General features: G+C 42.1%; 1 protein-coding gene across 1 annotated transcript; it reads left to right on the top strand.

Moving 5' to 3' along the window:
* Positions 1-10,857: 10,857 nt before the first annotated feature.
* LOC128123302 (sperm motility kinase 3A-like) lies at positions 10,858-12,526 on the top strand. The gene has a single exon (XM_052759548.1). The coding sequence runs from the start codon at positions 10,858-10,860 to the stop codon at positions 12,313-12,315; it is 1,458 nt and encodes a 485-aa protein (XP_052615508.1). The 3' UTR covers positions 12,316-12,526.
* Positions 12,527-12,911: the final 385 nt, after the last annotated feature.

Below are 12,911 nucleotides of genomic sequence, written 5' to 3'. Positions count from 1 at the left end.
TTTAGCAGTGAGCACCTTTGTCTCTCCAGACCCACATAGATTTTTAAATAATTGTTGTTGTGAGGTATGATCACTACCCACTATCATTATTACCCTCATAATCACCATCACCATCATCACCATCATCACAATCACCACTGACACTACCACTCACCATCATTATCACCCTCACGATCACCATCACCATTGTCGTCATCATTAACATCCTCACCAACACCAGCACCATCATTATTACCATAGCCATCAACATCATTTTCAAAATTTTCTTTGCTTTCGAGCTGAATAACCTGAGACAAATTACTTAACCTCTCTCAGCTTCAGTTAGCTCATATAAATAAGGATTAAAACTTAAGCTTTTTGGGGCATGGTGGTGCATGCTTTTAATCCCAGCCCCCGAGACAGGGACAGGAGGATCTCTGTGAGTTCTAGGCCAGCCTGGTCTATGTGGCAAGCTCCACATAGACATCCAGGACTACATAGAGAGATACTCTCTTAAAAACCAAAATCAAGCAAACAAAGAAATAAATTTAAGTTTCATACAGTGTTCCTAAGAGGATTAGCAAAGTTATTTTTTACTATGTGTTTTCTTCTGTGGTTGGACATAAATGTTTGTGCCTATTTTCATCTAGCATATTCTTTCTGTCTGCCTGTCTGTTATCTGTCTTTATCTGTCATCTATCATCTGTGTCTACCATCTATCTTTATCTGTCATTTATTATCTGTCTATCATCTGTCATCTATATACATCAATCTGTCTATCTATCATCTTCCTTTATCTGTTATCTATCATCTGTCTATCATCTATCTGCCTTTATCTGTCACCTGTCATCTATCTATCTGTCTATCATCTATCTGTCATCCATTATCTTTCTGTCTATCTATCTAGCTTTTATTTTATTTACTTACTTACTTACATATCTTTATTATTGGTCTGTCTAGCTCTCTGTTGTCTATAATCTATCTCCCCATTTCCTTTCTCTTTCATATTCAAATGAATAGGTCCAAGTTCTCTGAAACTTGATAAACCAAACAGAGCTAGAGAGTTTCTTGTAGAGGAACTCATAGTTATTAACAGTGGAGACGACTGTGATTGAAAAAGCTCAGAGGCCTACTTTGATATTCATGTTTCCCCTCCCCAAAATTCTCAAATAATGCATACAAATGAAGGAAGCTTAACCTTCAATGATTTAAGAAAATCCATTAGTTTTGAATGACATTGAAGCTGTAGGTTTATTAGATTCACATTATCTTGAATTGAAAGTGTAAGATAAAGCCAAGGCCATGGAGATTGTTGCTAATTGAAGGTTGCCTCTAATTAATAATTTTATGAATAAAAATATTATAGGTGTTTTCATTAGTAATTCTGAATGCTCTGAAGCCTTGGGTCAGGAATACCTCCTTTATTTTTTCACTACAGCTGCCTATATTGCAGCATCCTTTGCAGACAATAAAAATTGAAAACTTCACAGTCTCACTGAGATGAGCAACACAGTTTTAAATATGGCTTGTTATTTTGGACCATTCCCTTGCTGATGATACCTGTTTAAGAGCACAGACAGACTCATTTTCATCTCCAACTCCAGCCGGCAAACAGGCAAACACAATACATGACCTGGTTGAGTCTAGCTCTGAGAGCTTTTGAGTTTATTAAGGATTTATCAGGGATTTATCATGGATTTATGGGAAGGGCTTGGAAGGGAATATATGGTGGAGAATAGTCCTGGGAACTGGGATGCACACTAACAGGACAGGCAAGAAGTAAGTGCTACCATGGAGAAAGCAGCTTCCTCCTGGCAACTGGATGTGCTGGTGACATTTTTGCTTCTGTGACAAACTTTGTCTCCTGTGACAAAAGCTTCTTAAAGAAGGGTGTATTATAGTTTATAGTTATATTGTAGCTTATAGTTTGCGAGCACAGGCAGTCACACAGCAGGGGTGTGAGGGAGGCAGTTGGTCACATTGCATCTGCAGCCCACCATGCAGCAGGGGTGTGAAGTGGCTGGCCACGTTGCACCTGCATCCAGGAGCCAGAGATGAATGCTGCTGCTCAGACTTCTCCTTGTCATTCTTCCTGGGGCTTCAGTCCACATAATGGTGCTGCTGTGTTCAAAATGGCTCCTTCCACCTCAGCTAACCAGTCTAGAAACTCCCTCATAGACACGCCTAGAATTTGGTCTCCAGAGTGGTTCTAGGTCCAGTCAAATTGGCAATATTAACCACGCCCCTGGGCAATTAGCTTACAAGATGATCTTCTGGTTCTTTGATTCCTTTGGAAATTTCCATATCACTTTGCTTTGTGTGCAGAAATAAGTGTGCAATAAGTGTGCAATGCACATGGCAGCACAGCAGGGGTTCAAGGTACTGTCGTGTAAGGACATTAACCTCAACGTCAGATCTGCCTAGATCACATCCCAGCTCCACGTCTTCCAGCTATGGAACTTTGGTCAAATTGTTTAATCTTCTGTGACTCAGTTTCCTCATGTACAAAGTGAAGATGATGATCATAGGTCTCACTTTGTCCGGTCATGTATGGAGAAGAAATGGATCGACCCCTACCTTTCTTCTCTGGTTTTCTTTTATCTTTGTTGCTTTTATTCTCATATGCAATTTTAGCTGCTGCCTAGCAATTTGAATAAAGGTGGTCAGCCTATGAGAGGTTTTAGAGACTGGCACTCTGGATAATAGCCATTGGTGGACAGGCTCCACCGTCTGTCCCCATCATTTAGTGGTAGGGAGAATGAAATACAAAGGGCAAGCCAAACCCTTGTTTCTTCTTTCAGGTAGTTCTCCTGTTCAAGTCACTGAGTGCAACCCCACAGCCTTCATCTGTGTGAGGACATTTGACACCAGCATTAAGACAAAGGTCAGTCTTGTCCAAGAGTAGATTGAAAGTTGATTTTGAAGACATTGAACCAACATGTACAAGAACTATCACTGTGGGGCTTGATTTTATAGGTTAAAAACAAAAAAATCTCAGCAACTTTGTAATCTATACAATCTATTTTTAGAAAGCACTTTCCACATGTGTGACCTATTTGAGCTGGGATATAAAAATGCAATTTTTATTTGACAGTTTTTTTATTTCAAGCACTCCATGTTGACTTTTTTTTTTTAATCAGATGTGTTGTTTTGTTGGCAGTGGTAGTTTGCAAACTAATGAAGAAAATAAGAGAGGAAATTAGCTTGAAGCTGCAGAGTATCTGCGACTAGAAGGTAAAGGGAGGAAGGAGGTGCTGGAGTCTGGAAATAATTACCATCCCTGCCACAGTTCCCCATTAGCCTTGGCAAAAGACCTAGGGTCTGACAGCTAAATTAAAGCCTGCTACCCTGTGAAAAATTAGCCACAGAAAGCTTGATTTGGGGTAACACTACATCGAGTGCCGCTTACTGTAGAGCTTGACAGCTTGGGTCCATTCATAAGATTCATGTAGGGGTAAGGCTGCTGTGAAAATATGGAGTGATTCACCTACAGTGGGCAGTGTTTACAAAGCAATGGATCCATCAAAGGAGGGACATGCTCAACAGAATGAATTCTTAATATGTTTACTGATTCCTATAAGCTTTTATACAACTGTAGATTGTGTGTCAACATATCTCCCTCCCCTCCCTCTCCTCTTGTATCTCTTAAGCATTGTCACGTCCCCTGCCAGGTCATGTCATGTCCACTGCCTTGTCATGTATGATTTTATGTGTCTATATAACATCTAAGAAGCATAAGTAAAAGCATATTATGCTTTTTAAATGTAGTATTATTTTAAAAAATAATGATTGGAGTCTAAGATTTGAAGTCAGAAAGACTAGGCTGTAAAGCCCTCTCTAGCATTAGTGGCTGGCGTATAGTGACAATCTTCCAGAGTCTTAGTTTCTTCTATCCACTTGCAAAATGTGGATAATAAAATGAGTTGTGTGTGTGTGCACACATGCACTTATTCCTGAAGATAAAACCAGGGTCTTGTGCCTATTAGGCAATTGCTGTATCACTGAGCTGTACCATAGGCTCCAAGATGACCTACTTAAAGCAGGTTGCTCCAGAGTGGCTGTTTGTGACTCTTTTGCATTGGCAGTGGTCTTTCCTGTATATCCAAGTGAGTTTTTTAAAATGAGACTCTCTAGTCCAGGTGTGAAGCCCACAGGGAGACTTGAGGACACCACAGCATCCAGATGTTGTTCCTTCACTGTGTGTAACTTTTTATGCATGTGTATCCTTAATAAAAGCTGTCTCTCCATTTCTCAATTACTCACCTGGGGAATGGAAACAATGAAGAAATTAGAATATAATGCTCTGGGTTGTTTGTTTGGTTTTGTATAGGTCTGTAATTCCAGTTACTTGCTAGGCTAAAGCAGGGCGATTTGTAAGCTGATGGCCTGCTTGGGTTATAGAATGAATTCAAGGCCACTTCAGGAAATGTACTGGTACCTGGTCTCAAAATAAATGGTGAAAATACAAGTATTGGGGATGTATGTAAGGGATGAAGTGCTTGCTTAGCATGCCCAAGGCCTAGGATTTACTGCATGCACAAACAACAAAACCCTCAAATATAATGCTACTTAAAAGAGATGATCCTGGACTCACTTAAGAGGTAAGATGGAGAGGGTGAACTGGGACCACCCGATGGATGGTCACATGCACAGATGTTGTGTCTATTAAGTGTTCACAGAAGGGGCCAGAGGCATGGCTCAGCACTCATAACACAGCTGTCATCACTCCGGCTCCAGGGGACACCTTCCTCTGGCCTCCGTGGGCACCTGTATGCATATGTATAAACCCGTACCCCACACACATACACACAATTAAAGATAAGTTAAGAAATCCCCAAAAATGAGATATAAAAACATCTTTATTATGCCAACCTTGAGGAATGTTCTCTATAAAAATAAAAGCACTAGGGTGTAGAGATAAGTGCACTAGCGTGTTTCTTCATGCAATTAAGATTGGCTACAAGAGACTGGAAGCACAGTGCTGAGGACTGCGCATCATCTTCAAAGGAAGGAATGTATATAAGCAACTTGTGTGCACTACATATTAACCCAGACAAGGTGAGCACTGCTTTGAGACCAGGTCTGCACACCATTTCATACAGCTAGATAAACAAGGACAAGTTGGTTTCCTCCCCGGGAGAGAGAAAAGCACTGGGCAAGAGAGGAGAAAGAGAAACAGCTGCCCCTTTCCTTGTAAACTCTGCCTTGTGGCCCCAAGCACACATTTTGTAGTTTGAAGTGAAAATCCAGTGAAGTCCACAGCAAAGGGACTCACCTCCTGACTGGAACACAGCAAAAGAAAGGCCGAGTGGAGCTGGCTGTGGGTAGGAGCCTGAAGCACAGGAAGGATGACTGTGTGTGTGTGTGTGTGTGTGTGTGTGTGTGTGTGTGTGTGTGTGTGTGTGTCCTGGGCTGCTTTAAGAACTGTCAGGGTGTCTTAAACTGATAAGTTGTGGCTTCAAGACTAGGGAACACATGGGCCATCATCACGGACATAAGAAGAGGGAAAGGGGATTGTGACAGCTGCTGGGGAAGTGACTAACAATCTCTACAGTAAACAAATGTGTCTTCTTTTCTCAATTCCTGAAGAACTAAATACAAAAGTACAAAGAGGCTCCTGTCATCTTGATTTTTCTTTGGATCACCTATGATTTCTATGAGGGACAGGATGATTTTTATCTCAGAGAACATAATTAGTAAGCTTGCCAATGTTCTTATCCATTTGGGGTCCAAGAAGCTTTGAAAAAGGAATCTGATTGGACACCCTCCCATGACTGATGTTTATATAAAATAAGACCAGCACGTCACAGAATAGAAAGCCAGCAGAAGGCTCCCCGGGACCTCGTTCCATGCACCAGCCAGTCACATCTCTCAGTTAAGCCTGGAGTCTCCCCCAGTTTGCTTTGGCTTATGAATTATTTCTAGAGATACAATGGCCAATGCAAGGGCAATATTCTTGGGGTGACCATGTTAATCTATTGAGTACTATTATTTACTAGGCACCAACCATCAGCTTTGTGTTTATCAAGGATGTTTAGCTACATCCCTGGCCTCTCTCTATTCCTGGACAACTTGACACTCTTCCCATCACTGTGACAACCATCACTCTTGGTAGAGAACCATTGGTCTAGACATCGCTGCTGTTACTACATAAGATAGTCTAGACCTTTATCAATTCTGTGCTCGTTTCAATGAAGGTGGTTAGGTTGAGTCAGCTTTCCATCCATCCCAGTAATAAAGTAACTGACAAAAACAGAGGTGTGAGTTTATCTTCACCTGGTTCCACTGACTCTAGGTCCACGGTGAGGCAGAGCACAGTGGGTCATGCCATAGCAGACAGGAGGCTGAGAGCTAGAGGAAGGATGCCATTTTAGGGTATACCCAGTGACTTACTTCCTTCAAATAGTCCCCACTTTCTAAAGTTTCTGCCACTTACTTCCAAGTAATTCCACCAAATTAAGAATCTATTAATTTATTAGTCCATTGATAAGGTCAGAGTCTCCAAGATCTAATCGCCCTCTAAAAACACCACCCTTAACACTGCTGCATGGGGGGAACTTCAGTCACATGGTATTTGAGAGGAACACTTTAGATCAAAATCATAATAGAGCAATGGATTTTTTTATACTATACTTTTGTTAGATTTTTTTTTTCTCCACACTTGACATGTGTCACTGTGATTTTTTTCCCTCTCTGAGTAGACTTATTTTTTTTTGAGTTTCAAAACACTCCAAATACATAATTTTCACCAATATATTTTTCAAAACAGCTTCTTCCCCTTTCTAGAGAAGTGTGTGCCTGTTACAGATTGTGTTTGGACTTGTAATATGGCAAATAGGAAACCTGGTGAAAGAGGAGAGGCTTTGCCCTTGAAATTTCAGGTGAGCTTTTTCCATACTGTGGCATTATTTGGGCAAGCCCACCACATTTCCTCCACTTCAGTCCTTTTGAGTCTGAAATGGGCATGGTAAATAACTGAATGAGTGTTGTGTGGGTCACATGAGTTGATACCACAGAGACAATGGAAGCATAAAACAGTGTGTGTGGTCTGAACTTGGTGGCACATGCTTGTAATTCTATTGGAGAAGTAGAGGCAGGAAGTGGAAGGAAAGTTAGCCTCAGCTACAGAGTAAATTTGAATCCAACTTAGGCTACAGGAGAAATCTCAAAGTCTCAAAGAAATCTCACAAACAAAAAAATTACATATATTATTTTTTATGTGTAATCTTAGAGTGTTTAGCAACATTTGAACAATCTCCATAATGATGCACATTCAAATGTGTGTGAAGAATGGGATAAATATCTCTCCAAAGGACTAGAGGTTTTTGTTTTGTTTAGTTTTTAAATTATAAAACAAACACTAAAATCTTTTAAGTTTCATTGCTTCACTGACTGGTCAAGTATTACTTTACAAAGACATGCAGGGATATAGAGTAGCAGAAAATAAAAAATTATGCTCTATTTTATGCTGTGAGTGATGAACAACTCTTGGGAGTATCACTGTGGGGTTAGGCAAGAAAATGATGCTTGATTTTCTATTCCTGGGCTGCAGTGTCAGGGCAGTAATTAAGAAAAAAGGAGTCGAGCCTGTGGCTCTTTCTCAGGTCCTTCTGCTTTTGTGAGACCCCCGAACCTGTACCATTATCCAGCACTGACGTCCTTGTCTCTGATTCTCTTTCATTGTGTGTATAGCTGTAGTGTTGTCTACAGTCTAGTTAGTTCTTTGCAGCCAAAAGATTCCACAATGGTGTAATCAAGGAGGCATAGAAGCTAATTAACTATGGTTGGGTTTTGATTCCCATTCAGCTTCCTAATAAGAGCTTTAACAATTAGGTTTTGTAACACTGTGTGGATGGGTTCTTCCAGCATTGTCATGTGTCTGTGTGTGCTATAGCAGTGTTAAGGCTGTTACATGTGGAAAGATGCCCTAGGAAGAGGTGGAATGCCATTCTGAATGCTGAAGTGATCAAGCACCCTTAGAAGTAGCACATGGGTGGCTGGGGTGGAGCAGGATTTGTGGGTTGTATTCTGCCTCCCAGCCCTTGCTCTTGAGAATAAATCCTCTCTGATCCCCACTTTTTCTAGTATATTGGGCAGAACAGTCTCTTCTGCGGCACATCTGTTTGTTTTCCTTCCCACCTAATTTTTGATTCACTTCCAACCTCTGCCTGTAGCTGAGTTCAGGCAAACTGGATGTGTTCAGTTTCAAACTGTGAATTTCTAATCTTGGTGACAGAACACATGACCAAACACATGACCACTCAAAAGGAGGAAAATGTTACTTTGGTTTATGGTTTCAGAGGCTGCCAAGGTTGTTTGGCTGGTAGTGAGGTGACCAGATGAGCCCTCATAGGAGAAGAGCTGGTGAAGAGCTGCTGGTTCATCATGGCTAGGAAGGAGGCAGAGAAGAAATAGGAGCCCACACTAACTGTCTTTTTCCTTTCCCTTTCATCCAAGTCCCTCACTTGCAGGGTGGTGTTGTCTACAGTCAGGTCTTCCACACTATGTTTCTGTCCCACATGCCAGTCATCTCTGGAAACCCCCTCCGAGATATACCCAGAAGTGTGCTTTCCCAATCTTCTCAGCATCTCTCAGTAAAGTCAAGTTGTTAAGATTTGAAGCATCACAGACAACTTCTGTCTCTTCCACTTTCAGCTAATTTTACCTTTACTAGCACCGCTGCTGTAAGAAAAGTTTCTAACAAATGAACAACAACAGACTCCCAGAGCAGTATATAAAATGTGTGTATTGTGTGGCATAATGTGGCCTCCAAATGAATTTCTCCTTGAAACTTTTGACCGCTATCATGTTTCTAGGTAAGGTCTCTGTAAATATTACCAAACCAAGATGCAGTCTCATTGCCTCAGAAAGGGTCTAAATAAATGGCTATGCTTAGAAGAGTGAGCTTTGCCTCTACACAGCAAAAGAAACAATGAACAGAATGAGAGAAAATCTTGACCAGCTCTACATCCAAGCAATAAGAAAACAGACCAGTCAACAAGTGGGCTTATTCAGTGGACAGTTCAGAAAAGAGGAGATTCAAATAGCCAGCAAGCACACATATGAAAACATGTATAACTTCACTAGTCATAAAATTGCAAATTAAAACCACATTGAGTTTATTCTTTGCCCCAGTCAGATTGGAAAACAAATAACAGGAAATGCTTGTGTGGCTGTGAACAAAAGGAAATACAGGATTTGTATTTTTATTGGAACCAATATGGAGGTTTCTCAAAAAACAACAGCATTTCCATTTGACCCAGCTATCCTCCAGGTATTTACTCCAAAGACCCCAAAGTCACTGTATCACAGAAACGCTTGTATATCGATGATTATTGCAGCATTTTTCACAATAGCAGAGGTACAGAATTAGCCCAGATGTCCAATAATGGAAAAGTGGATAAGGAATGTATTCTACACTCAGCCCTAAATTTTAGCCCTAAAGAACAGTGTTTTGTCGTCTGTGTATACTGGAGATAGATCAGGAAAGGCACTCAGTCTCAGAAAGACAAACCTAGCACATTTTTCCTAAATTTTATATAGTCACATAAAATCATGTATATATGGATTAGGTAGAAGTGGAGTGAAATTGTCTAGGTGAACAAAAGGGACTGGGGGAGAAAGAAAAGGAAGGGTAGGAAGAATGAGGCAGGAGAGGAATACATGCTACCTAGAACATACTCTTGAGAAAAACTTGAAAACTTAATGAAATAGAAACCAAAAATGTGTTGTTGTTTTTTTTTTTTCACGATGGTAGCTTTTGAGGTGTATGATGGTTTGGGGACTAAATAAAGGCACTGTAACAAACAACAGGCAAACCCCAAATAACTGCCCAGTTCTGTTATATAAAATCCAGTCACTAAAGGCAGAAGCAGCCACTATGCCAAAGAGACAGAGCTAGGGCTGCACAAAGGGAAATTCAGTGAGGATTCAAGACAGAAGCAACATGGTGGACAGCTTCGAGACAGAGCCTTGTATCCCAAGGGCAGGATACACCCTTCTCAACATGATCAAACATCAGCTGAAGAGGACTGTGGATATTGATGATCAAGGTGCCATGCTCACCCAACTGACACTCTATTCTATAAGGCTTTGGATGCTCTTCAGGGTCATCTACAATGTGGTAGAGTTAAGGTCAAGGCAGCTGCTGCCATGGTGAGCTGCCACTACACTGGTGATGGAAAAGATGTTGTCACCTCATAGAGTGTGAAAGAGTCATGGTGTACTATTACACGTATTTAAAAATATAAAAGGTATCTTAAGATTAGCTTCATAGGTAACACATTACTATATTACATTTTATAAACAATTTATCAGTTAAGTGGTAACAATTGTTTGCAACCAACTAGTCAGATTTGAAAGAAATTGTGTAATGGTGAATGGAGGGGTCAAGAGGTCTTGAAAACAGAGGGTATTAGAGACTTCCAAACTAGAAACCAAGAGGATATTAACACTTACATTTCTAAAAGCTCAAATGCCAATCTCCTAAGCCTACCTAAGACAGAGTCTTGACTACTTTCCCTTACTATGAACTGTGCCCATAGTAATTGGTCTATGTCCTAATATGACCTCATGAGGAGGGGCCATTGTGAGGAAGTCTGAACCAGCAGGTATAAGGGAGGATGAACTAGGTTGGCTTTCTGTAGGTGTTTTGAGAGGCGTTCTGGTTGGTGCAGTGTTTAGTGAAATTTGACTGATACATGGTGAATTTGTGTGTGTGTGTGTGTGTGTGTGTGTGTGTGTGTGTGTGTGTGTGTGTGTGTGTGTTAGAGAGGGGGGATTTTGTTTTATTTTGGTTTAATTTTTGAAATTTTATTTTCATTTTAATCTTAAATTTTATTTATTTGTTTAATTATTTAGGTAGCTTTGCTACCAATAATGTGTGGCCCAAGGGATGAGTTGACAATAGGGCCCAGCCCTGTGCCCATCCACTGGTATGAGACTCTCCTGGCACAGTATAGAATCCTGAGGACCATAGGTCAGGGAAGCTACGCCGAGGTGAAGCTAGCCCAACACCGCCTCACGGGCGCTGAAGTGGCAATAAAAGTCCTGCTGAAGCGGAAGCAACAGATCTTCCGGATTTGGTCTGAAGTGGGGATAATGAAGAGGATGAACCATCCCAATATCATCTCACTGCTCCAGATTATTGAAACAGAACAGAACATCTTTCTGATCCTGGAACTGGCTGAGGGACGCGAGCTGTGGGACTGGATTCAAGAAGTCGGCCACCTGCAGGAGAACATAGCCCGGAAGATATTCAAACAGATCGTACATGCCATGTGCTATTGCCATGACCGAGGCATAGTGCACAGAGACCTCAAACCAGACAATATCATGGTGGATGCTACGGGCAAAGTCAAAATTATAGACTTTGGCCTGGGTGCCTTAATCAGGCCAGGGAGGAAGCTTTTTAGGTTTTGCGGTGCCTTACAATTTGGTGCCCCAGAATTCTTCCTGCGCCAGCCCTATGATGGCACCAAAGTGGATACTTGGAACCTAGGTGTTCTCCTATATTTTATGGTGACCGGGACCCTGCCGTTTGATGGTTCCACCTTTAAAGAGCTTCAGTGCAAAGTGTTACTAGGACTGTATGCAGTTCCCTCCCACCTCTCACAAGAGCTGCAGGACATTATCCACCGCTTATTAACTGTAAACCCTATGGAGAGACCAACACTAAAGGACGTTATGGGGCATCCTTGGCTTAGGGAAGGAGATGAGGGTTCATCATGCCCATGTGATGAGATAAGCCCTAGCCACCCGGACCCTGCAATCATGGCAGCCATGGCAGAGATGGGGTTCGACCCACGTGACATCCGGAAATCTGTACTCCATAGGTATTTCAATGAACCCATGGCAACCTATGGCCTACTGCAATGCCGGGCACGCCAGCAGGGTGGCTTGATTAGGCAAACCAAGGCAGTGCAACCAGGAACAACACCTTTTCCCATGCGTACAGATCCTGTCGCCTTCCCTGGGTGCCGAAAGAGGACAACTGATGTGTCAGTCTTTCAATCCTTTCTCTCATTATCCTTGAAAACTGACTCTGCAAAGGACAGCCAGAAGGTAGGGCAAAGGCTCAGAAGTGTCACTGTGCCTATAATTGCCCCCCGCCACTGCCTGCAGAAGAGGACACCCGCTTGTGGTGCTGTTCGGGACCCCACAGGGACACAGCACAGCGGGACTGCAGACACAATCCAAGGTGCGTGGAGAAGCTGTAAGAGGTGGGCAAGGAGGATTGGGGCCAGTCTATTACGGGCCTTCTGCTGCCTGCCATCTGAGAGAAGAGTCAGGCCCCAAATGGAGGTATCCAGGAAAAGACAGGAAGCCAAAGGCTAGCCAGAGGCCAGCCAGAGGCCCGCCAGAGGCCAGCCAGAGGCCCTGAGGTCCTGTAAATTATGAGGTCATGGCATTGGGGGTCATTCTTGAGTGGACTCAAACAGCTGCTAAGAGGGACCCACGCAGGAAGCCCAGAGGCCTGGGTGGAGCCAGGAGAAAGGCAATAAATGACTCAGGAGTCTTCAGCTGGATTCCATTCAGCAGGGATGTCGGCAAGAGCGTAGCCTTCCAAAGCAAAGGGTTAAAGGCCTGAAAGCAAGCTGGAAGACAGACGCCCTTCTGCCTGCCTAGGATCCTGTTAGACTGAGGCATGTCCCTGCCTTGCTCCTGTGTGCCATAATGATAGGTAGATTAAAGTGCTTCCCAAATGTACTTATGTACTTTTCAAGCTTTTACAATAAAATTGATTATAAAGACTGCTCACTAATCTTTTAATGAAGTAGACAGAGACAGGGAATATCTGCAATGATAGAGATTTGTATAAATGATGTATCTAATAAGCCAGTTTGCTGACAACTTCCAGAACCTAAAAAGAAAGAAAGAAAGAAAGAAAGAAAGAAAGAAAGAAAGAAAGAAAAAGAAAGAAAGAAAAGCAA

Source organism: Peromyscus californicus, unplaced genomic scaffold (assembly GCF_007827085.1).
Source record: "Peromyscus californicus insignis strain IS unplaced genomic scaffold, ASM782708v3 Scaffold_3__1_contigs__length_106647218, whole genome shotgun sequence".
NCBI lineage: Eukaryota > Metazoa > Chordata > Mammalia > Rodentia > Cricetidae > Peromyscus > Peromyscus californicus.
The sequence above is the reverse complement of the archived record's forward strand: the minus strand, read 5'-3'. Positions and strand labels throughout refer to the sequence as shown.